This window comes from Gopherus flavomarginatus, chromosome 2 (genome assembly GCF_025201925.1).
Source record: "Gopherus flavomarginatus isolate rGopFla2 chromosome 2, rGopFla2.mat.asm, whole genome shotgun sequence".
Taxonomy (NCBI): Eukaryota; Metazoa; Chordata; order Testudines; family Testudinidae; genus Gopherus; species Gopherus flavomarginatus.
Window position 1 is genome coordinate 187,557,738 of NC_066618.1, and position 26,098 is coordinate 187,583,835.

General features: G+C 44.9%; 1 protein-coding gene across 8 annotated transcripts in view; it reads right to left on the reverse strand.

Moving 5' to 3' along the window:
* Positions 1–26,098, reverse strand: part of KIF13A (kinesin family member 13A) — a 129,383-nt gene that overhangs the window by 57,593 nt on the left and 45,692 nt on the right. For all 8 annotated transcript variants that reach the window (XM_050941564.1, XM_050941567.1, XM_050941570.1 and 5 more), the window contains 6 exons: positions 20,593–20,727; positions 19,225–19,337; positions 10,719–10,830; positions 8,772–8,984; positions 5,610–5,720; positions 4,201–4,335 (listed from right to left, as the gene is read on the reverse strand). In XM_050941564.1, coding sequence (XP_050797521.1) covers positions 4,201–4,335; positions 5,610–5,720; positions 8,772–8,984; positions 10,719–10,830; positions 19,225–19,337; positions 20,593–20,727 — 819 coding nt within the window. The remainder of the gene's footprint in view (positions 1–4,200; positions 4,336–5,609; positions 5,721–8,771; positions 8,985–10,718; positions 10,831–19,224; positions 19,338–20,592; positions 20,728–26,098) is intronic.

Below are 26,098 nucleotides of genomic sequence, written 5' to 3' on the forward strand. Positions count from 1 at the left end.
ATTGACAGTCTCTGACACCAGTCTGTATTTGTTTGTGGGTATAAATGGTCCTGAGCCACCCCTGGAAACAGGACAGCATAATCTGGCATGTCGCATCATAAAAGTATAAGCTGTCCCAGCAGTTGAAGGAAATTTCTTGTTGATGTCTGTGGACTGACTTGAATTTTTGAAATGAGGTTTGTTAATGTCATGAACCTGTCCATGGGAAGGTAAGCTCTGACTGATACTGCATCTAAGGAGGCCCCTTTGAATTATATCATTTGCACAGGGCTCAAAGTGGATTTCTCAATGTTGCGCTGAAAACCTATCCTAAGGAACCAGGACACTGCTGTCTTTGTGGCAGAGAGAACCTTGTTTTAAGACCAGTCCTTGAGCAGCCAATCACTGAGGTATGGAAAAACAATTATCCCTAGTTGAAGATAAGCGGCAATCACTGACAATACTTTCAATATCACTCTTCGGGCAGAAAAAAGGCCAAAAAGAAGCACTCGATACTGGATGTGATCTTGACCAAACCAGAAACCTGAAGGAATCTCTTGTGAGAAGGATGAATCCTGACATGAAAAATATGTATCCTGAAAGCCAAGGACGGAAAATGAATCCTCTGGCTCCAACTACGGAATAATAGGTGCAAGAGTCACCACCTTGAATTTTTGTGTTGTCACAAAGTTGTTTTAGAGTCTTAAATCTACAATCGGTCCCCAGCCCCTGTACTGTTTTGGGACCATAAAATACTTGGACTAAAATCTCTTCCCGTGTTGAGCTGGAACTGGTTCTATGGCTCCTATGCATAGAGGGGAATCTATCTCCCATATCAGAACTGCTCATAAGAGAAGTTCCTGAAAAGGGAAAAGGAAGGGAAGTTAAATGGATGGAGTAACCTGATCTTAGAACCTCAACACCCATGATGTAATCTTCTGCTATGCAGAATGAAAATGGTAGAGACTCCAAAGTGGGAAGACACAAGTAGAATGGTGTGGTTGCAGCTATATGATGTGAGGTTGTTCCAAACCCTCAACCAATCTGTCAGAACTGCCACTTGGATAAGATAATTGAGTTGTAAATGCAGACCAAGTAGGCAGGCTCTGTCTTTGCAACCTCAGCTTCTTTCTGAGGGGCTCTGAAATCCTGAAAATTCAATAGGACACGATCTCTGTGCCGTTTGAAATCTGCTAAACTTTTGTTTGCTTGCAAGTGTATACATTTCAAGGAATTACAAGGTGACTCTGGAATCCTTTAGGTTGTGCAAGGATTCATTGGTGAATTCAGCAAAGAGTTTTAATTGCTCGTAGGGGAAATATTCTACTGCATTTTAGACCTTTCTCTGGAACCCAGACAGTTAGAGCCAGGATGTTCAAAACATGACCACTGCTGAGAAATAGAACAAGCTGCTGTGTCAACTGTATCATTGCTTGCAACGAGGTCCTAGCTAGCAGCTGACCCTCATTAATAATGGATTGGAATTATTCATGATGTTCTGCCAGAAGATGCTCAATAAAGGTGGCAAACTTAGAATAATTTGTATAGTTATATTCTGCAGGTCTGGGCAAATGCGCAGACACTGACAGGGCTATGCTTGCTCAGAGGCAGATGCCCAAGGGTGCAGTCTCCTGGCCTGGATCTGAGGCTGGATAGAGAGAATCTTCCATCATTAAGAACTTAAGTGTTATCTCCCAATTCTTCCCATCTCTGCTTTTAAATGCTGAGCAGATGCTACCCTTCTGAGGGATATGCATTTTCCCCAAGCAATAGATAAACCAAGAATGCCCGCCACTGATTGGGAGAGCTTCCTGGCAAGCGAGGCAACATTTGAAGTCTGGAGATCCTGGTTTATTCCAGGCTAACTGGGAACTTGAAAGTAAAAACTCCTGGAAGGGAAGGGATTATAAACAAATGGACTAGGTATAAGAAAAAAATAAAGAAAGAAAGAAAAAAGATAACTAGATGCAGGAACAAGCTTTGAGCAATATAAGAGGGCACATTAAATGCTCTGTCTCTGGCTGAGGCAGCTGAGAATATACTGAGGGTGGTTTACCCACCCAGCTCTATATATCCTCGATGCAGGGCACAAGGACAAGCAGAGCACACGCGTGAGCTTAATAGGCACTGCTACAAAAAATCTCCAATCCAAGGCACATGGGGTGTACACACACCTAAAGTGGAGCACCAATACAGACACTACTCGAAGAAGAGGGTTAAATTTCTGGAGCAACATGCCAACACCTAACTAACTACACAGCTGATGTCAATGGGAGCTCCATGGATAAAGCTAAGGATGGAAAGAACCTTGTGGATAGTCTAGTCCAGAGTTTCTCAACCTGTTTGATACTAGGAACTGGCTTGCAGTCTTCCTCAACTGCGTCATTGAGAAACACTGGTCTAGTACACTCCCAAGAACATTCTGTAAGCTTGTGCATGGCAGGTTTCTCTACCAACTCCCCACAGGTATTACATCCATACTCGAACACTTCTAACACAGATAAGCCCTCTGCAACTTCCCTAGGGAGACACCATAATTCCAAGTCTCATTGCACAGCTTACGAAAGATAATATTAAAAGTGTGAAACATTTCAGTGTATTTATATCTATGGTTTCCTTATTTTTAAATAGTACAATACTAAAGCTCCCTATCATTAAACATTTATCTAGAATAGAAACTGACTATTATGCAGATAATGATAGTGACCTTTTGTAAAGCATTCTGAGATATACTGACAAAAGGGCTATGTGAGAGCTAAGTATTATAATGAACAGTGCTTTCTCTGTCATTCACTTGGGAGGGTGCTCGTAGTGTCAGAACATTTCCTACATATATCGATATATTAGAAGATTTGCACTGACACCGTTTCACATTGAAATAAAGAGCATCTCCAGTAACCGGAATGGACAGAAGTTAGTGTCATGAAGAAAAACGTTAGGAAAAATGTATTACTCTGATGTTTAACATCTTTATTATGTTACATTTAAAGTGTGTTTTTACTCTTAAGAGTGATTACCAAAAATGGCCCTTTCATACTGACTAAACTGGCTTTCTGTATTTTAAATGTTTATCATGATGTAATATTTTAATCGATATAAGGATATTAAGAGCTATATGACTACACTTTTTTTGTAATCGGAAACTGAAAATTAAGTTTAAAAAAAAAAAACAGATTAACTCCCTATATGTGTTCAGAATGATATCTGCTCACTTCAGAGAGCAAAAGTATGTTTTTACTTCCTTTTGCTCCTGTTAGCCAATGCAGCTAAAAGAAAGCAAGCAAGATTCTATTTCTTCTTTAGCATCAACAGAATTGCTTACTAAGGTACAGATTCTACCACTCTTACACATACTGGGTAGTACATTACTTCATGAGTACTCCCATTAGAATCAACGGGACAATTTAGGAAGCACAGTACTATACAACGTGAGTGAGGGTGATGGAATTCAGCCCCAAGTTTCAATCAGTTACATTGTGCAAATCTACTGAAGACAATGGAGTTGCACAGGTGTAACTGGGAGCTTAGTTTGGCCTGCAAAAACTTTATTACAGGTTAAAATGCGTAAGGAAAAGATCCCAGCTTGGCTCTCTGAGCACATACGCGGTATTAGACAATGAAAACAAAAATAACCCTAAAACCTTTCTACTCGTCAGCGGAGGATATCTGATAGAGTCATTGAATGAATTATGGAACCATTTGTTCAGAATACTTGAATTGTTTCTTAGAACTAGCCCGTGCTAATATGATATAGAAATCAAACACTGTGGCGCTAGACAGATGGTAGTTTCCAAATTTGATCCCTGGAATCCAATTCTCACTTCATGGCTAGGGAAGGAATTGCAAGTGCTGTGCAGGAGTGCCTCACATCAACCTCTTGGGAGTAGTGCTGATGGAGTCCAAAGGAGAGTCACATCTAGTCTTCAGCTGGAAAAATGGGGGCTGCAGCACAGGAGTTTACATAACACTTGCACACACTAAGCCTGGTTCTCCTGTCTCATCATCGTGAATCAGGAGTTATCCCACTGAAGTCAATGGAGCTAAAGTGCCAGGGAAAATGTAAGTCTACGCAATTGAGGGGGAAATCAGGACAATTCTACTTTGCTGTAACCAATCCTATGAGTCCGTCACTCTAAATTCCAAATTCTTTCAGAAATTAAAAACAAGATAGGTCTTCAGTATGGTTTGTTAAATATGTCAATGTCCTGTTTGCATTCTTACCTTTAAATAATAAACCAAAAGTTCATTGAGTGCAGGGTCTGCATTCAGATTAACCAGGTAACACTTGTCATCCCCGACCTTGATACCAGAGGACTCTAGGGAAATGCCCATGCTTTCTAGTTGCCTTTGCCTCTCCTACAAACACACAAAAAGGTTGATCTCACATATTATAGTTTGCTGAGACAATAAAATAATTAAATGAAAGCAAGGAGTAAAGCCGAACAACAATCTACACACAGGACACTGCTACTAAAAGTATTATCACCTAAGTTACAGTAAAAGGATTAACTAAAATAGACAATGATCATACCCTGTATTGTTCTTTAGACTGTAATATTATGCACCATGACCTATCCCTTTAATGTTCATTCACTTTGAAAAGCACTTAGGCAAGTAGTACTACCAACTTCAGTGGGACAGCTCACATGAGTAACTACTATGCACCATATGGGTTGCAGAATCAGGTTCTGACTCATCATGTCAATTGCAAATTTGTCACATTACATGCAAATACTAGAAAGATAAGCACACTAGCAGCTATGATTTCAGGTTTAGGGGCATTCCATAAAGGAGCTTGGGCTCAGAGTTTTATTTTGTTTTTAAAAAGCTACAAAGTACCTACTATTAATAGAAACATTTCTCCAATTTTATAAGTAATTCAGCAAAAGTATTTTTGTTTGGATCTAAATGTTATTTTGTAGTAGTTGCAACTCAAACATCATAACATACTGCTGATACATGAGAACTTGAAAGTGTAACTGACTCATTCACTCTCCAAGCCACAAAGAACAAATAGCATAAATGATGGCAAATACATCAGAATCTAAAAATTCTGTAATTTCTAATCAAAGGTAATGTTAGGGTTGTCTACAAAGGGACACTCAGAAAAATTAATCCAAATTAGCTAAAGGTGTGAATTAAAAGTGGATCAGTTAAACTGCAGTAAACCCTTGTGTAGACACATTCAGAATTGAATTGGCCTTCATTTGGGTTATCTTAATTCTGAATTAAGCTATAATTTCACCCATTATATTCATGTTCCTACTTTGGTTTTACAAATCTGAAATGGCCTGTACACACTGCCATTTGTTTTAAGTACATATAGTGGACTTTAGCTATCATGGCAGCGATTCCATTAAATCTATTCTAATGAAACTATCACTGTTAGCAAGTTACACTGTATTCTGGATGAAAGGTTGAATGAAATGATAAAAAAAATGGAAAATACAGAAAAAGAATGAAAGACCAAGAGAAGGTACCCCACAGGAGTAAGGGAGTAGGAAACAGCAATATCCATGGCCAGACTCTCAGCTATCGTAAGTCAGCAAAGATCCATTGAAGTCTATACAGTTTTGTTGATTTACACCAGCTGAGGATCCAAGTCTCAGTAGTTAAAGTATCTGGACTACCTGTGCAATTTCTTCTGTTTTCCTTAGCTTTTCCTCCCACGTGACTGTAAGTTCTTTTATCAGTTTCTCAGATTCTTCCAATTTTTCCTTCAGCTCTGGTGCTTTCAGGGCCTTAATGTTGAGGAGAAGAAAATTATTACAATTTTAAAATATCATCATACATAAAATAACTCTGCTCAAGCTGGTTTTAGCAAGGTAGCAATAATTACCAAACGAGCCATGCCAGGATTTTTCCTTTTTTTGTTGAGTTAATTTTACTGGGGAACCTGTGAATAGGTGAGATAGATTCCTAGTTGAGCACTGAAAGAAGTTGACAATAATAGGACGAATTTTCAGCTGGTGCAAATCTAGGTATCTCCATCAGAGTCAACAGAGCTATGCAGATTTATCAAAGCTGAAGATCTGATCCAAGTTATTTATGCAAAAACTGTGTGACTATATGCAAACAAAAATATCTAATAAGTTATTCCTTTGAACTTGGATATTCTCAATCACCCTTCTTTAATTTATTCTTCTTATAAAACTATTTGGATTAAATGCCTTCACTAGATTCAGGACACATGTAGAGTTCCTAATATTTTGCCTATTCTGATTTTGTAGGTGTCCTAGTCAATTATAGAAAAATTGAAGACTGAAGATGAAACTGGGAAAGGCAGGCGTATAAAGCAATACCAGATGTGCTCTAGGACTAGGAGATGCTTCTCACCCTAATGATTGTCAAAAAGCAATTAAACAAGGTGGTGAGACCATCCATGTGATCAGAAAAAAAGCAGAAGGTATTTTTGTTTCTCATGATTTTTTGGTGTCAGTAAAAGGGTAGGAGAACAGTAAGCTTGAAAGTTTTACATAATTTAGTCAGACAGACAAGACAACAGGTAATTTTGGGTAAATTCAGAGCACTTTTAGGTAGCTTCAAATACATCCTTGACAATAGAGAGAGAGTGGGTGAGGTAAAATATTTTATTGGACCAACTTCTGCTGATGAGATAGAAGAGCTTTCGAGTTTACCAAAAGCTCTTCTTCAGGTCTGGGAAATGTACTGAGAGGGTATATCCACACTACAATTAGACATCCACAAGCTGGCCCGTGTCAGCCAACTCGGGCTCATGGGGTTTGAGCAAAGGGGATGCTTAATTGCGACGTAGATATTCAGGCTGCAGCCTGAGCTCTAGGACCCTCCCATCTTACAGGGTCCTGGAGCCTTGGCTTCAACCCAAGCACGAACATCTACCCTGCAATTAAGTAGTCTCTTATCCCAAGTCAGCTGGTATGGGCCAATCAGGGGGTTTTAATTGCAGTGTAGAATACGCAGAGTGCCACAGCTAAATACAATGTGGAACAGATTGTTTAGCATAAGTAGTTACCATAATATATATCAAGCAACCATTCAAGGTAAGTGGCCCATTAACACATCTCCAATTATAGGGATGAAAGGAAAAAAAGTGGTGGTGGTAGGGGGTAAGTGGGTTACAGATTGCTGTAATGAGCCATAATTTCAGTTTCTCCATTCTGTCAATGATTTTTAGTGTCTAGCAAAGTTATGAATTTAAGCTCCATGGCTCCTCTTTTGAAGGTGTTGTACAGATTTCCTTTGAGGAAACTCATATTTCAAGGGACCATTCAAAATGAAGTAAATGTTAACCACTTATGCTAAACAATCTGTTCCACCTTGTATTTAGCTGTGACACACGGAGAACATTTCCCAGACCTGAAAGCTCATCTCATCAGATCATCCTGAAGTTGATCCAATAAAAGATATTACCTAACTCACCTTGTCTCTCTAATATCCTGGGACCAATGCGGCTATTCCAACACTGCTTGACAACAGTATTCAGTTAGAGGTCGCTCACATACCATGAACACAAATGACAGTTTAATATAAAACCAATTAATTTAACCTGATTTTTTTTAAATTGTTAGACAAATAGGTAAAATTAGGCATTTTTATTATTATTATTTATGGACAGAGCCAATAGTCTACAAGGCAAAAAAAACCAGGAGTTCATGGAAACTTGGCCATTTCAGGCTCATATATCTTCTTTAACAACCTCTACATTAGCTTCTCTTTCTTGCTTACACTACACAAATCCACCCTCAGACTCATCTCATCTCCTATTCTTTATGCTTGTCCAAAGCTGTAGTACTGAGAGGGCTCAGTGATCAGAACCTAAATGCCATAAGGCCAGTGGTTCTCAACCAGAGGTACACATACTGCTGGTATAGAGAGATCTTCCAGAGGGCACATCAACTTGTCTAGATATTTGCCTAGTTTTACAACAGGCTACATAAAAAACACTAGCAAAGTCAGTACAAACTAAAATTTAATACAATTATTTGTTTATACTGCTCTATATACTGAAATGTAAGTACAATATTTATATTCCAACTGATTTACCTTATAATTATAAAATAAAAATGAGAAAGTAAGCAATTTTTCAATAATAGTGTGCTGTGACACTTTTGTATTTTTATGTCTGATTTTGTAAGCAAATAGTCTTTAAGTGGGGTGAAACTTGGGGTATGCAAGACTCCTGAAAAGGGTACAGTAGTCTGGAAAGGGACACACACACACACACACCCCCCTCTGTCATACAGAGCGTACAATCTATGTGGGCATCAAGATGTGAAAACAGCATACAGATGGGGGAAACAAGGTTAACAGGGAGACCATTACTATTGGCATAATAGGCAGCAGTCACAGCAAACCAGTTCCCTTAGTGTTCTGTCTCGTCACTCTGTTTTTTACTGCCCCATTTAACTTAATCAAGCTACATCCCACTCCAAAACAAAAACAAAAACACCCAACACACAAACGCCAACACACAAAAAAGTTGAAAACCTACTATGATCACAGATCACTGTCTGTTCTGTGCTGTACTACATAGCATCTACTTGTGCCTTTAGATTAAGTTCTTCAGGAAAGGATATAGTTTGGCAAAGCAGACCTTCTGTACAACCCAGTGTATGCTTACAAGAGGCCCATGAACCATCAGATATTTCAGCTTATTTCAAAAAACCAAAGTAAATGACTTACAATATAATTAACATAGCAATCTCACTTTCCATACTTTGTTGTAAGAACTACACACAAATAAATTCTTATCAACATACTTGACATTTCCTTAGAGAACTCTAGATACACAGAGCTCCAAATTACTTTACCTCAGCTTGCGAGAGCTGTTCTTTCAGTTTTTCCACTTCTTCACGTAGTTCTCGAATGACCCTGGCATTTGGATCTTCATTTACCACAGCATGATTAACTATTCTTTTGGCTCTGTCTGCATATCTCAGCGTAGAGAGCGTTTCTTCATAATTGTCAGCTGATGGGCTAATTGTGGCTATCATGGCAGTTTGGCTGTTTCCTCCCAAGTTGTCCTGTAAAGCATAATCTTCGAAAGTTTGAGGAATATAGGACAGATTAAAACGTACCCCATGCTCTCTGTAGTCATAATGTGCCCTTGCAAAGAACGGGTTTGAAATATGAATCATCTATTTAGACACCAAAGTGCACTGATTAATTTGAATCTGATCTATAACTCAAACAATTTCTAGGTCTCAGTGCATTAGACATGACCCCATTACAGATTAGTACCGTAGGTAATAAGATATCACTGCTGGGAGAGCAAAAACAGCAGTACAGAATCTGTTCCTAGTACTGTGGAAAGAAGTCGGTAGCAGCAGCCACTCCCCAGCTCATTAAAAATCAAGACCTGGTGTCTGCACACAAACTGTATGCTCTGATCCCACAACACATCATGCTTACAGTTTGTCTATAACAGAGGTTTTCAAACTGTGGGACATAACTTTCCAGAGGAGTGTGGAGGAATGTCCGGGGGGGTCCAGCGCAGGGCCGGCCCCTCCCGATACCCAACCCCCTCTTGAGGTGGCTCAGGAAGGTAGGAAATTACATGTAGGAAATCTGTGTCTTTTTGCTCATGACCATCATGCAGAGGAGCAGGCAGTAGCAAGACCAACGATGCACTTCTGCCTAGATTGGGAATGGAGAGCAGCTCCTCCAACCTGCACATAGATCCTACCATTTCCCCACTCATGTGACAGGGATAGCTGTACTCCAATAGCTGACCCCGTGATGACTTCACACTCCTGTTCGCACAGCATTTAGCACCAAAGTCAAACAGGCTGCTATTTTGAGCCACAGATAAGTGTGAGGAGAAAGGAAGTGCTGGGGGGGGCTGCATGGACAGTGGCTCCTGGGACCAAAGGTGAGGGATGTGGGATGGGGCTTGTACTGTCCCAGAGCTGCATGAGGTGCCCAAAGCGCTTTGCAGAGCTGCCCTCTGCCTATAGGTTCCTGCCATCTGGGTCTGCCTGAACGGGTTACAGACAGTCTCCCCAGCCCACGTCAGGGTGGCATGGTTCCCCACACCCCCCGGTGATGGAACCTGTCAACCTTCAAACAGCATAAAGAAGTCCAGACAGGGGCCTGCAGGCCAGTGCTGCAGCAGAGGGATGGAATCTCCACCTGCCGTGGGCGGCTGCATGTGCCACGGAAGGTTATTCCCTGCCCATGACTACAGCTCTCCTGGCAAGCCACAGGCAATCCGGGAGCAGCCCAGGAAGGAGGCGCCATCAGTACCGCCCAAGCTGTGTTACTTCAGGATCACTGTGGCTCCTTCTCCACCCCTGCTGCAGCCAGACCTCGAAGCAGGAGTCACTGTGGGGTGCAAAGCCAGGGCACCCAGTGGCTCACTGTGTAGAAGATGGCTTGCTCAACTGCTTGCCTGTTCAGAGTCTGGCACTCACAGGCTCACCGCACACTTTCCTGGGTGCAGCTCAGAGCCCTGCTCCCCTGTGTGTGACCATAATGCCCCTCGCAGGACCCACACTGTGCTCCCTCATCACCATCCAGGGCAGCAGCAGAGGCTTGGATGAGCCCCACATGGCAAGGCTTGAGCAACCCTGCACAACGCGGCTCAGAGACAGCATGCCACCTCCACCCCGACTCACCTGAGTGGGCCACCGAGTCTGTGGGTCTCTTTTGTCTGGGTTGGGGAGTGGGGGCAACTACAAATTATAAGTCAAAGGGGGGTTCAGCTCAGAAAGTTTGAAAACCACTGGTCTACAGGGTGAAATGAGACCATGCATTACCTTGAGAAGCCAGGTGAGTACAGAATCTCTATAAGGCACAAACTTGTTTTTCCCCTTTCCTGCTGCTTGGTCAGCAAGTGATGATATAACCAATCCCAGCGTTGAGAGTGATCTAAGAAAATAGCAAAACATTAACAGCTTTGTATATGTATTCCAAACAACAGGATTTGGTAAAATGCAGAAGAGGAGGATGACCTGGAAGAGAACTAGACTCTGAGGTTTGCAGTTGTTCATATACAGTTTCTAAAGATCCCTGTTAAAGTAACCATATTTATAAAAAGAGAACTGGATTCAGAGAGCAGTCTAAGTGGTTGCCTAGGATTCCATACTGCAATCTAATGAGACTAAACCCGAAAGTCTGGAACTCAGTTTAAATATTACAATATTTTAAATACTTCAGCATGTGAGGTTAGAGCACCTTATGTACCCTTCCTCAGAGGCTAAAGTCCAAAGGTAAGAGACCTTTTGCCTCAATACTTCTTCATTAAGCACAGCTGATGGCACTGTAGAGCTGAATAAGAGGGACTGAAGACAACAGAACTACTCACATGCTTAAGCATGTGCATAAATATATGCAGGTTCTGGGCCTAAATCAGATTGACAAACTAGTTAAAGCAAAATAGGAAGTTAGTCTTGTTTTAAAAAGAATCAACTAATTAATGCTGATTGGATTGAGGAGCAGGGGAATAGTTGGCTCTTTATATATTCTACTTATATTTACATATTTTAATATACTATATAGATATATTTTTACATTCGTACTTACACATCATATACATGTGTAGGCAGCGCCATCACTATACGCTGCAGCACTGTAAGTGTAAACAAGCCCTTAGATGCAGGAACAGTAGGTCTTGGCACAGTGCCTATCAGAATGAGGCCATGACCTCGATTGGGGCATTTGAGTGTTATTGCAATAAAAGCAGTAAATAATGATCAAAAGACGTTGCCTAAAAGTGCTTTAATGAGAGATCTGAAGGAGTTCCAGCTATTACAACTCTAATGGAAGATGTTCCAATATCGTGCAGCAGAAGGACATACTGGGATGTTATGAGAGGAGGCATGGATGGAGTATAGATAAGAGAGTAGAAGGAAATAAAATTTAGGGAGGGACATGTCAATTTGTCCTTATGCTCACACATCCTAGCACGGGGTGGCCAATCTGTGGCTCTGGAGCCACATGCGGCTCTTCAGAAGTTAACATGCAGCTCCTTGTATAGGCACCGACTCTGGGGCTGGAGCTACAGGCGCCAACTTTCTGATGTGCTGAGGGGTGCTCACTGCTCAACCTCTGGCCCTGTCTCCACTCCACCCCTTCCCGCCCCCTCCCGAGCCTGCTGCGCCTCACTTCTCCCCCCTCTCCAGAGCTTCCTGCACACCACGAAACATCTGATCAGGAGGTGTGGGGAGGGAGAGGGAGGCGCTGATCGTTGGGATTGCAGATGGGCAGGAGGTGCTGGGAGTGGGGGGAAACTGATGGGGGGGCTCTTGACGTATTCCTGTGGCTCTTTGGCAATGTACATTGGCAAATTCTGGCTCCTTCTCAGGCACAGGTTAGCCACCCCGTCCTAGCATGTATATTTGCCTATCTGTACATAGAATACCAGTGTATGAATGACCATATCATGCAGCAAAAAGAGGTATTTTAATTTTAAATTGTTGTATAAGTGAAAGTACACCAGCTTTTGCAGTACTGTCAGGGAAAACTGATCCCTGGATCCCTAATCTCTCATTTCCAGAGGCTGTGAAGATAGCAAATATTAGGGTGCCACACATTGCTCCAGACCAACCTCCCAAGACAATTAAAGAGTCTGCTATTGGTGCTCTTAAGGGTGTGATGCTGAATATCCATCAGCCAGAGGAACAGTGTCAAAAATAGAAGACTCCTAGGAATAAGGAGAAAAATAAAAACAAGAGAAAGTGGGGAAAAAATTTCACCCAAGCAAGTAGTCCCAAGGAAAACACTAAAGCAAGGGTCAACAACCTTTCAGACATGGTGTGCTGAGTCTTCATTTATTCACTCTAATTTAAGGTTTTGTGTGCCGGTAATACATTTTAATGTTTGTAGAAGGTCTCTCTCTATAAGTTTATAAACTATTGTTGTATGTAAAGTAAACAAGTTTTTTAAAATGTTTAAGAAGCTTCATTTAAAATTAAATTAAAATGCAGATCTTATCAGTTTAGTGCAGTGGTTCTTAACCTGGGGTGAAAGCACCCCCTAGGGAAGGGCCAGTGCAAGGATATTTTGCGCCCTAGGTGAAACTTCCACCTTGCCGCCCCCTCCCGCCGCCCCTTGCACATCAGTTCATTGAGGGGCAAATCCCAATGAGCCTTTATAGACACCAAGGGCCAGCCATGCCCAGGGGCTGCTCCACAGACCAGGTTCCCCCCCCCCCCCATCTCCTGAACTCCCCTGGAGGGTGCACAGCCCTCCCCACTCCATCCCAGTGACCCCTGCCGCAAGTCCACTCACTGGCTGAGCCAGGCTTGGGCCGCTGCAGAAGCTCAGAGAGGAGCTGCCTTCCGGACGCACTGGAGAGCCAGAGCGTACCGCTTGTGGCAGCAGTGAGTCCCAGCCATGAAGGAGCTGGCATGGTGCAGGGGGCCAGCAGCCTTGCAAAGGTGGCATCGCCGCTAGCGGGGAGCACCTATGTCCCCCTGCCCCGGCTGCAGACCGGCGCCCCCCAGAGCTCCTGTAGGCTGCAGTGGATGTATGTGGGCGCCAGCTCCCCACTTGCCTAGGGTTACCATATTTCAACAATCAAAAAAAGAGGGGAGATCCCTGCCCTAGCCCCACCCCCATCCACTCCCTCCCATTTCCCACCTCGACTACCCCAGTCGGAACCCCCAAACCCCTCCCCTGCTCCTTGTCCCCTGACTGCCCCCTCCTGGAACCCCTGTCCCTAACTGCCCCCAGAACCCCACCCCCTACCTAAGCCTCCCTGCTCCTTGTCCCCTAACTGCCCAACTCCTGAGACCCCCCCACACTCTAACTGCCCCCCTAGGATCCTACCCCCTACCTGTCCACTGACTGCCCCAACCCTTATCCATACCCCCGCCCCCAGACATAGCCCTGGGACTCCCACGCCTCATCCAACCACTCCCTGCCCCCTGACAGGACTCCCAGAACTCCCGACCCATCCAACCCTCTCCCTGCTCCCTGACTGTCCCCCTGGGACTCCCCTGACCATTCCCATGCCAGTCAGAGGCTGGCTCCACGGGGAGCAAAACTCCACATGGAAAGCTGAGACAGCCATAGGGGGAGAGCTGTGGATGCGGTGGCAGCGGCTCACACTTCCGGGAGCCACAGAACCTGAGCACAGTGATGGGGGAGCCAGGGGGCTCCTGCAGCAGATGCATGTAAGCGCCCCCCTCAGACTTTGTGGCTCCTGGGAGAGTGAGCCGCTGCCACTCCCCCTCCTGCAGCAGGCCCAGAGCCCTGCATCCCGATGGCTCACACTCCCGGGGTTGGCAGAATCCGAGCATGGTGAGAGGGGAGCTGGGGGCCACGCCTGCCACCAGTTTGGGGTCCCGGCCGCCAGCCCCCGGTCCCGCTCAGCCTCCTGCCAGCCTGGGGTTCTGTTCACTCAGCCGGCAGCCGGGACCCCTGCTGGCAGCCGCGTCCCCTGCTGGCAGCCGCGTCCCAGGCAAAATTGGCTCGCATGCCGTAGGTTGCCGACCCCCGCACTAAAGCAACCTCTGCACCCAAAACTGCTCCTCAAAGGCCCTATGTAAAGCCAAGTAATTTAACTAGGCTTTATTAAAGGGGCACTTATTTTAGCGAAACAAATAGTCGCTTATTAACACAGCATTAAAGATTTAACACTTTATTGCTGCTTCAGAAAAATGGCTTTAACTAGGCAGTGTGGTCTAGTGGACAAAGCACTGAACTGCCTCGGGAGCTCTGGTTCTATTCCTACATCTGCCAGTCACCTGCTGGGCAAGTCACTTCCCCCCGTGTACCTGAGTTCCCCCAGCTGTAAAATGGGGACAACGATAGTGACCTCTTTTGTAAAAAGCTTTGAGATTTACAATGAAAATTGCTACACAAGAACTAGGTATTATTATTATTAATAATAAAATACAATCTGTTTTATACAGCTAATCGTTAACGAATGTAATAATATCAAAATGAACATCCCTTAAAAATACAAAGGAAGAAATAGTAACAAAAGCCATTGTCTAAACACTATAAGGGAAGTATTATGAGAAATGTCTGCAATAAAATAATTACACGATTCCAGTGTCTACTTTGCCTCATAAATCACAATGCACCGGAGATGTGTAATTACTTTTATATAATCTACACGCTGTTGTCCGATATTGCTTACATAATGCCCTTTAACAAAAACCACCACCACCACCACCCAATAAGCTGGGACAGTTCAGAAAGAGTAAGTTGACTTGGCAGCCTGGTGCAGAATACATGAAAGAGTGTCGCTTCTGTGGGTTTCACATTTTCAACATCCCTTTTTCCTTATGCATGACTGGGCTCACTTGTTATTGTGCAGTTGGAGGCCTGCACATTCGAAACAAGTCCCTGAGTCTGCAGTGGTAGAGGTGGTGCTTGCTTATCAGAGTGGAGAACGCTGCAGTGAATGGCATAGTTTCAGCCCATTTTCATAGGGTTTTCATTGACATTTAGTAAATGGAACCCAGCTACTGCTCCTAGTATTATGAAAGCTACTCAGAACACAGTATTGCGGGCAATTTTGTTTTCAAAGGCTTGCTTAGTATACCTCTACGCCGATATAATGCGGTCCAATATAACGCAAATTCGGATATAATGCAGTAAAGCAGCGCTCTGGGGGGTAGGGCTGCTTTACCTCGTTATATCCAAATTCATGTTACCGCAAGCAGTTCCTCAGGGAGGGAGGAGAAGCAGAGCTGCGGCGCGCTCGTGGGAGGAGACAGAGCGGAGGTGAGCTGGGGAAGGCGGGCCCCGGGGAGGGCCACAGCAAGTAACGAGGGGTGCAGAGGAACCGCTCCCTGCTCCAGCTCATCTCCGCCTCCTGCCCTGAGTGCGCAGCCACCTGTCCACTCCCGCCCTGCCCCCCCAGGCTTGCTGGGCCAAACAGCTGATTGGCATGGCAAGCCTGGAAGGGAGGGAGGGAAAAGTGGAGCAGTGGCAGCACACTCAGGGAGGAGGCGGAGGCAGAGCAAACGTGAGCTGGGGCATGGAGCAGTTCCTCTCCCTACCCCAATATAACACAGTCTCACCTATAACACGGTGACATTTTTTGGCTTCTGAGGAACACGTTATATCAGGGTAGAGGTGTAGTTACAATTATGATAGCAACAACTGTGGTTTTACTAAAAAGCATCGCAATTACGGCCTGTTTAAGAAGAGTGCTTTAACTCTTGGCAGGCACTAATCAATGGCTGATTTAGTCTGTGCCTCTTATGTGTTTTCCAGAGATTCCCCAGATACATTGCAAAGGACTGTGGTACTGCTGCCCCTATGGTCATATGCTAGCCAGTACTCTATTGGGAGAGAAGCAGGCACATTCAGCTCTTCTGAAGATCTTTGCAAGGACCGAGGAAGACAGTTATGGGGCAGGTCCCTTGAAAACCCTGATGGAGAGGAGACAAGTAGCCACCCAGAACCCTCTGGAAGGAAGGCTGGAGAGGGCCATCTTATTTTTTTTTTTTATATACAAAGAGAAGTCATATCTGGATGACTGTAAGCCTGAATGACTTATTTTAGGTTAAGGTAAATAACTAGAGAAAACAAACAAACAAAGTTTCAGTGAGAGAGCACAATGTGTGCATCTCCTTTAAAAGGAGTGGCACTACCTCCAAGAACAAAACAGAAGCGCTCTCTGCAGAAAGCAGACTCCTGGGTCTAATACAGTGATAGCAAGATCTAAGACTGAAATAGTGCAAGTTATTTCTGGAGCTGATGGGGATGGAGCAAACTATCCCTACCCTCCAAAGCATTCCCAAAAATAAAAGGAGTGCCTGAGGCAGGATGAGCTGTGGGGGAGAGAAGGGGAGAATATGACTGGAGAAGAGTCTATTTCATCCACAGTGTTTGCTTTTATGTAGAAACTGAACTTCCAAGCAAATCTGCAGGAACTGGTTAGATGCCACAGAAGTCGCCCTGCAAAATTTTTGGTTTATGTGGTTGTACTGTAGGGTTTGCCCAGCCCTGCAAATGCATGTCAGATTGCTTTGCCTTCCTTTATTTTCACATTCTCATCCAAAGCAGTTACATATAGCAATCAACATGGATTATATTCTAATGCAGTGGTTCTCAAACTAGGGCCACCGCTTGTTCAGGGAAAGCCCCTGGCAGACCGGGCCAGGCCCGTTTGTTTACCTGCCACGTCCGCAGGTTCGGCAGATCAGAGCTCCCACTGGCCGCGGTTTGCTGCTCCAGGCCAATGGGGGCTGCAGGAAGCAGCACGGGCTGAGGGATGTGCTGTCCACCCTTCCTGCAGCCCCCATCAGCCTGGAGGCAGGTAAACAAACCGGTTCGCCAGGAGCTTTCCCTGAACAAGTGGTGGCCCTAGTCTGAGAACCACTGTTCTAATCGACTATTGCCATTTCAAGCAATTATAGCCACTCTGCGGTTGAATCATTATAAAAAAACCTGGGATACTTTACAAGTCAGTCATATTCACTGTCCACGTCATAAAATGTGTTGATTATCGTAAGATAGTGTGCTGCTAAAATTTTCCGTGCCATTTTGGAAATCTCAACTACTGTGTCCGCCCCAGAGAACTCTCTATCTATTTCAGAGAGACACTATTCTGAGAATGTGTGCTACACATTATTCACACGTAGGAGAAATGGTTTATGCTCAGTGTTCTGTGAAAATCAGTTCTAGTTGCACAACTTCTAGAAATAAACTTTAATTATTGGTTGCAATGCACTTTCAGAACGAGAGGGAAAAATCTACCTCAAAATAAAAATGCCTTTTTTCCCCAAGTGCAAAACAAATACGAGTTCTGTGGCTTCTTGTAAGTGAAAGAGTTAGACAATTCTACAAGGTGTGGGCAAAGAGAAGTAAAGAACACCAAAGTACAACACTAAAGGAATTCTCTTCAGCCTTCAAGCATGAAATGGAGTTCCAATAGAGAGCAGTGAATAAATGGATAAAGGGGATATAGACTTATACCATGCAAGAACTTAACTTGGGGTAAAAGTACATACAGAAATGAATGAAGAGGGATTTTTTTTTCTATTCTCTTTTTAGAAATATTTCAAAGTAAAATTTAGTACTCATGAAAGATTTGAACTCTCTCTCTCTATCCACAGAAAAGATACAGCATGGACAGAGCAAGATTCCAAAACTGCCACCACAATAAAGGATATAAAGCCTGACTTGGAGGGATCAGGTTATAGGGAAAACTGAGGAGAGTTCACTCTCAATGCCCATTCAGTTCTCGGTATATATGCCAAGACTGCCAGCATGAATGGCAATTAGTGTCTGTTGTGGCAATGGTCTTTGTGATGTGTCACTTTTCCACTAGGAGTTAGATTGAGACAACCAACTCATTTCCCGTAGGCCTGTGACCAACCACGAGATTCATAGTGACCAGAAACTAAAACTAACAGCTGGAACTGAATCAGTGACCTTGAGGGTTAAGACTCCACATACCGCACTACCAACCTAAAGCCATCCAGTTTCCCATCATATGTAGTGATTCTTAACCTTATTGTGCTAATCATGTAAACTTTTTAACATGACAAAGTAGATTGGTGTTTACAGAAGAATCTCTGTACCTGTCCAGCTTCTAAAAGAGGTTAGGTTTTTAATATTATAGTAAAAATGTTGTTGAAATATACCTCTGCTGTCCTGCTTCCCTTACATAGAACCAAAAAAAGTTTTATGGAAACTTTTAAAATTGGTAATTGAAAAAAAAGCTAGGTTTGGATGCTGCGTTTTATCTCATTTTTCCCAAGAAAATTAATATATTTATGACAATGGTGATATCATGCTAAGTATTTGTTTTGTGGAATAACACAGTAGTTATGGTAGCAAAATCCCCTATAAATTGTCATTGCTTGAGTTACAGATGCCCTTAGGCAACCTTAAACTTACACATCTTCATTGTGACCTACTTTTCTTAAACTGTGAATTATACTCTTACATATTTTTAGCACATGTTGGAGCAAAGCCATCCAGTTTTCACCTAATTTTTTATGGTTTGTATTCTTCCTTTTATGGCTTACATTCTTTCAAAGATGAGATTGCTACATGTGTCTGTGAAAAGGGTGTGTAAATGAATCACAAACGTGTATTCTTTAAGACTGCTGTTGTCACTTTTTCCAAATAAGTAGCACAAAGATCTCACCTGAATCATGTATGAATGAGGTTCCCTACATCAATGTATAATGTGGTGTTCAGCACATAGTTGCTGAAAAAACGTAATTAACTGCTTGTTCACCAGAAGCATCACTTTAAGTGATTTATGACAAATGATTACAGGCAGGCAGGCTGGCAAACACTAATCTTGGAAGATTCATTTTTACATTTCATATTTGCCAGTGTTCTTACTTGTTTATGTTGCTGCCTTCCTTCAGACGGTCTCCTGCAGCTCCTGTTTTAGACACTCTCTCGCTACCAGCCAAATCCACCAGGCTGACCTTGCTGACTTTCTCTCCAGAATTCTAGAAGAATGAAACATAGGAGACAAATAGCCAAGAAATGTGAATACAAAATGCTAAAGAACCAGATATACTTGCAGTACTTAAGTCCTGCCGTTTTTATGAGCAGTGCATTATGACCAGTGACAAACTAGAGGCGTAAGAGAGCCTGAAGAAAAAGGAATTCCCATAAAGCTTTTTAATTTTTTTAAACAGTTACTCTCATATCACTTTATCCCTAAGGATTGCACCACTTATGAAATAGCATTAACTATGGTGTAAGTTCAATAACTTTACTGGCATGGTAAGCTAGTAAAGCGTTGCCAATGCTAATGCTGCAAAAATCTTCTGTCTAGGACAGGTTTTACAGTAGTCAGTCTTAAACAGCATGCTCATCTCTCATTTGGAAACTGACTGCTTCCACAGTTTTCCCTGTACATTGAACTTCAATCTGAATCATCATCTCTACTAGATGAGCTAAGGGAATCAAAGTGTTTCAATTTGATTGAAAAAATCATTTGAGGATGGATTATCTTTTAGGTACCAATGGAAAATAGTTCAAGTTACAATAAGGACAGGATATGTCTACACTGCAATCAGAGAGTGTGGCTAACACTAGCGTGGGTTTGCCTACACGTTCTGCAATCTAGCTACAATTAGCAGTGAAGCCATGGCAGCATGTGCTTCAGTGAGGGCTGTACAAGCCTGCCCAGGATGCTGGGAACTTATTTGGGTGGCTACCCTGGGCCTTGCTGCTGTAGCTTCACTGCTATTGGTAACCTGTGCTAGCTTGAGTAAAGCTAGCTCAGATATAGCTACACATGCTGCAATCACACTTCCAACTGCAGTGCACTCACACTCTTAAAGACAAAAGAAAAGACGAACCAAGAGAATACTCACGTGTTCTACATTCCCACACAAATAACCACCACTACCGAGATCAAAGGAAAGGGTAATGTAATATCATATAGGAAACTGTGTCCCCAGGTGACATTATGACTCTTAAGGCAGAGGCAAAACACTCCACCCCTGAGGAGTTAAGGTAGCTTAAGTTTTAAAATGGTAGGCCATTTGTGTCTCCTTATCCCAGATTAAGCAGTGCTACCTATAGACGCATAACAGTATGCGTCCTGACAATGGACTTCAATTGTGTTCTCCATGTTTCCTTTAACTTTATCACCCTTGAAATATAAATCCTGGAGGCTGAGTGGCTGAAAGGAGAAAAAGGGCAGCAAGTCCCTCTTATTTCAAACGAGGATCACCACAACCACGCACTTACACCAGATTGCAGGTCATAAAGTGTCTGAGTTACTACAATATTGAATACAGCATGAGAGCGGCTGCTTTCCTCATTCATGTTGGTTGCAGCAACCGTTCGAGATTTGTTTCCCTCCGACATCAGGGACTCAATATCCTGGAGCATAACACATAGTAAAAAGGGATGTTAAGATAAAAGTGGGTGAAACTGTTCTTCCCACTAAAAAAAATTCTCATTAACATAGAAAAGATGAGGACTCTCTCCATACATTTTGAGATGTACAGAGTACAAAGGGTGCATAATTTGATAGGCTGAAGTTAACACCACTAAATTTTTAAGTGCTGTACAAGTCATATTTGTTTAATGCCAGTAATTAGGCCAATAGAAAACCATTTAGACAGATGAACACAACATGTTTCTTCAGTGAGCTGCACTAATACTATCTTCACTTAATTGGCTCAAAGGGTTACCTCACTTAAAGACTGTACCTTTCTACATGTACAAAACCAAAGGTAATTATGTTGAGTTCGATACATGTGCTTGCTGACTCTTCTGAGCAAATGTGCATTAAAAAAAAAGTTGTGAAAATTCACACTAGCAAAAGGTTCTTTTGGAGAGGACTGACTGCATTTGCTTCTCCCTTAGCCAACATAATTCATAAAAGTTGGAACCAGAGAAACTGCAATCTGTCAATGACTGAGAGAAACGGCTTCTTTCATTTGAGTTTTAATATTATATTCATTCAACACATGCTATCTCAGTGAACTAGAAGGTAGTTTTCAGATTTACATTGTGTACATCTGCCTCAGAAGTATACAAGTCTCTGAAAAGGGTAGTCTTTCCTCCTTTAGTAGTACATGAAAAGTATTAGTGAAGATTTTCTGCCATTTTTTAAGAACACTTAAACAGGTTTTTCATCCAATTTCCTTTATAAAGAAAGCTCCATGCAGCATGTACAGCATTTCTGTAAATATTACCTTTTATTGTCTTTTATAAACCCTAGAAACATAACGTTTTGAAAAAAAGAGTCAGAGTGACTCAAGTGGGCCCTTCTGCAGCTATGATAAACTCTGAAACAAATAATATGCATAATACAAGAAAAGTGTAACCAATGGACAGAAAACAATGAAAATAATAAAGAAATATTGGTAAACTTAACACACTGGCTACATACACACTGTAATCTCAAAAAACAAAGAGCCTGATACTGCTGCCACAGAAGTCAACAGGAATTTTTCCATTGACTTCCATGGGAAAAAAAGATCGGGCCAGAAGCTTTTAATTGAAATAAATAGTTCTGAGTCTTCAGGCAGGCATTTTTGTGACTGTCAATAATGAAGTCAAATATTAGAACACGTAAATCATCTCAAAGAAAAAATGGTTACCCATCTTTTAGTAACTGTTGTTCTTCGAGATGTGTTGTTCATGTCCATTCAAAGTAGGTGTGCGCGCGCCATGTGCACCCCAGCTGGAAGATTTTCCCTTAGCGTCCTTAGGGTCGGCCCGGGCGCCCCCTGGAGCGGCGCCACCACGGCACCCTATAAAGGGGCCCACCGACCCTCCACCCTCTCAGTTCCTTCTTGCCAGCACTCCAACAGAGGGGCAGAAGGGTGGGTGTTGGAATGGACATGAACAACACATCTCGAAGAACAACAGTTACTAAAAGGTGGGTAACTGTTTTTTCTTCGAGTGGGTGTTCATGTCCATTCAAAGCAGGTGACTCGCAAGCCTAACTTTAGGAGGTGGGGTCGGAGATCACTGCTGTCTGGAGAACTGCACGCCCGAAGGCTGCGTCATCCCTCGCCTGGTGCATGATGGCATAATGAAACGAGAACGTGTGGATGGAGGATCACGTGGCCGCTCTACGAATCTCCTGAGTCGGAACCTAAGCAAGGAAAGCTGCAGAGGAGGCCTGTGCCCTAGTGGAGTGGGCCGTGACCGGAGGGACAGGGGTCTTAGCTATGCAGTAGCATTCCCAGATGCAGGTCGCGATCCAAGAAGAGATTCACTGAGAGGAGACCAGGAGCCCCTTCATCCTTTCTGCCACTGCAACGAAGAGCTGGGTCGAGCGTCTGAACAGCTTGGTACGCTCTATGTAAAAAGCCAAGGCCCTGCGGACATCCGGGGAGTGTAGCCTCTGCTCTTCGCTGGAGGCGTGTGGTTTCGATAAAACACTGGGAGAAAGATATCTTGGCCCATGTGGAACTGCGAAACGACCTTGGGTAGGAAAGCCGGATGAGGTCTAAGTTGGACCTTCTCCTTGTAGACAACTGTGTACGGGGGCTCTGACGTTAATGCCCGAAGCTCCGACACCCGTTGGGCCGAGGTGATAGCCACCAGGAAGGTGGTCTTATATGATAGGTACAGCAGGGAGCACGAAGCCAGAGGCTCAAAAGGAGGCCTCGAGAGGACGGAGAGGACCAGATTCAGGTCCCAAGCAGGCGTCGGCTGACGTATATGTGGGAAGAGCCTTGAGGAAACGTCCAACTAACGGGTTCGCAAACACCAAGGTACCCCCCTCTCCCAGATGAAAAGCGGATATGGCCGCCAAGTGAACGCAAATGGAGGAAAGGGAGAGGCCCACTTGTCTTATGTGAAGCAAATAGTCAAGGACAGCGGGAATTGGTACCTGCTGTGAGTTGTGATCCCGCTGACCCGGCCATATGGAGAAGCGCTTCCATTTAGCCAGGTAGGTGGCCCTGGTGGATGGTTTCCTGCTACCTAGCAGCACCTACCTGACCGGCTGGGAGCACCACAACTCCACCGGGTTCAGCCAGGGAGCATCCAGGCTCTGAGGTGAAGGGACTCATGGTTCGGATGGTGGAGGGAGCCCCGGTCCTGCGTGATCAGGTCCGAGAGTATGGGCAGTGTCAGGGGCGCCTGAACTGACATGTGCAAGAGTGACGTGTACCAATGTTGGCGCGGCTACGCCAGAGCTATCAGGATTACCCTGGCGTGATCACTGTGAATCCTTAAAAGCACCCTGTGTATCAGGGGGATCGGAGGGAAGGCATAGAGAAGACTGTCCTCCCATGTCTGTAGGAAGGCGTCTGACAGAGACCTCCGACTGCGGCCCAGGAGGGAGCAAAACCGTCAGCACTTCCTGTTTTCCCTTGAAGCAAACAGGTCTAACCGGGGTAAGCCCCAGAGCTGGAAAATTGAGAGTACCACATCCCATCGGAGGGACCACTCGTGACCCTGGAACGAGCGGCTCAGGGTGTCCGCCAAACCGTTCTGCTCCCCCGGAAGGTAGAACGCCGCCAGATGAGTTGCATTGTGAACACAGAAATCCCACAGCGCAAGGGCTTCCCTGCAGAGGGGAGAGGAGCGTGCACCCCCATTTGTTGATATAAAAAACTGCAGCCGTGTTGTCCGAAAGGACTGAAAAGCACCTGCTGGCCAGGTGAGACCGGAAGGTCAAACATGCCAGGCGGACTGCTCTTAGCTCCCTGACATTGATATGCAACTCGAAGTCTTCCGGCGACCACAAGCCCTGCGTCTTGAGGTGTCCCAGGTGCGCTCCCCAACCTCGATCCGAGGCGTCCATCACCAGGGAGAGGGAAGGTTGCGGGGCAGCAAAGGAGACACCCATGCAGACTTCCTGCAGGTTGAGCCACCACTGTAGCGAGCTCAGCACCAAGCGGGGAATGGACACCACTGAGTCCAGGGGGTCCCTGACCAGGCGATAAACTGTCGCCAACCAGGACTGCAGCGGGCAAAGCCGAAGTCTAGCATGGACCACCACATAAGTGCACGCCGCCATGTGGCCCAACAGCCAGAGGCAAACTCGCGCCATGGTAACCGGGGTGCGGTGCAGTCCGAGGACGAGCTCGGAAATTGCACGGAACCTGGACTCCGGCAGGTATGCTTTGGCGTGGGTGCAATCCAGAACCGCTCCTATGAACTCTATTCGTTGTGTAGGAGACAGGGTGGATTTGACTTCATTCAGGAGGAGGCCAAGATCGAGAAAGGTCCACCTGATGAACAACACCTGAGTGTCTATCTGCTCCTTGGAGCAGCCCTTTATGAGCCAGTCATCCAGGTAGGGGAATACCTGGATGCCCCGCCTGCACAGGAAGGCCGCCACTACCGCCATGCACTTCGTGAAGCCCCTGGGAGCAGCTGACAGGCCGAATGGGAGCACCGTGAACTGCAGATGGACGTTGGCCATGATGAATCTAAGGTACCGACGGTGCCGTGAAATTATGGCAATGTGGACATAGGCGTCCTTTAAGTCGAGGGCGGCATACCAATCTCCTGGATCCAGGGAGGGGATGATCAAGGACAGGGAGATCATGCGGAACTTGAGTTTTCGCACAAACTTGTTCAGCCGCCACAAGTCTAGGATGGGTCTCAGGCCCCCTTTTGTCTTCGGTATTAGGAAATACCAGGAATAGAAGCCTTTGTCCCTGAGCTCCCATGGGACTTCCTCCACTGCCCCTGTCTCCGTGAAGGACTTCACTTCTTGAATTAGAAGTTGCTCATGAGAAGGGTCCCTGAAGAGGGACAGGGAGGGGGGTTGGTGGGGCGGAAGGGAGGAGAACTGGATAGAATATCCCCTCTCTACCGTGCAGAGCACCCATTTGTCCGACGTAATTCAGGACCAGGCACGGTAGAAGTGGGACAGACGTGACCCAAAGGTAGAGGTGGAAGGATCCAGAGTGTCTATCGGTAGGTTATCCTTGACCGTACCATCAAATAGGGGGTCAAGGCCCAGATGATGGTCTGGATTGGCTAGACGCCTGGCTGGAGGGGTGGCGCTGGCGACGCCTCCTGCCATTTCTGCCCTGCCTGCCCCCAGCTCCTGGCGAGTCTGTGGCTGGTATGGGCAAGGGGTCGCCTGCGGCCTAAACTGTCTGCGCTGGGTAGCAGGGGTATGCAAGCCCAGCGAGCAAAGTGTGGCCCTCGAGTCCTTTAAGCTATGGAGACGTTTGTCTGTTCTCTCCGAAAACAGCATCTGCCCTTCGAAGGGGAAGTCTTGAATCGTCTGCTGGACCTCTTAGGGCAGGCCCGAGACCTGGAGCCAGGCTCCCTGCCGCATGACCAGGCCCATGGCCAGGGTGTGCGAGGCTGAGTCCATCGCATCTAAGGCGGCCAGGAGGGAGGCTCAAGAGACCAGTTTGCCCTCCTCCACTAGGGCCAAAAACTCTGATCTCGAGTCCTGGGGAAGGAGCTCCGCAAACTTCGACATGGCCGAACAGGTGCTGTGGCCATATCGGCTTACTATTGCCTGTTGATTGGCAATGCGGAATTGGAGACCCCGCATGGAGTACACCTTTCTACCAAAAAGCTCAAGGCTTTTTGCATCCCTGCTCTTCGGTGTCGACCCCTGAAACCCTTGACGCTCCCGCTAGTTAGCCACGTCTACCACCAGGGAGTCAGGGGGTCGCCAGTGAGCGACTTGGTGTATCATGCAGTGCTGGTGGAACCCGAACTGGAGCCACTGCTGGTGTCGCTGCCCGGTTAGGGGATGCTGAACTTGACAATGGCACGCCCGGCGACAGTGCCAGTGGCGGAGGCAGCTGCG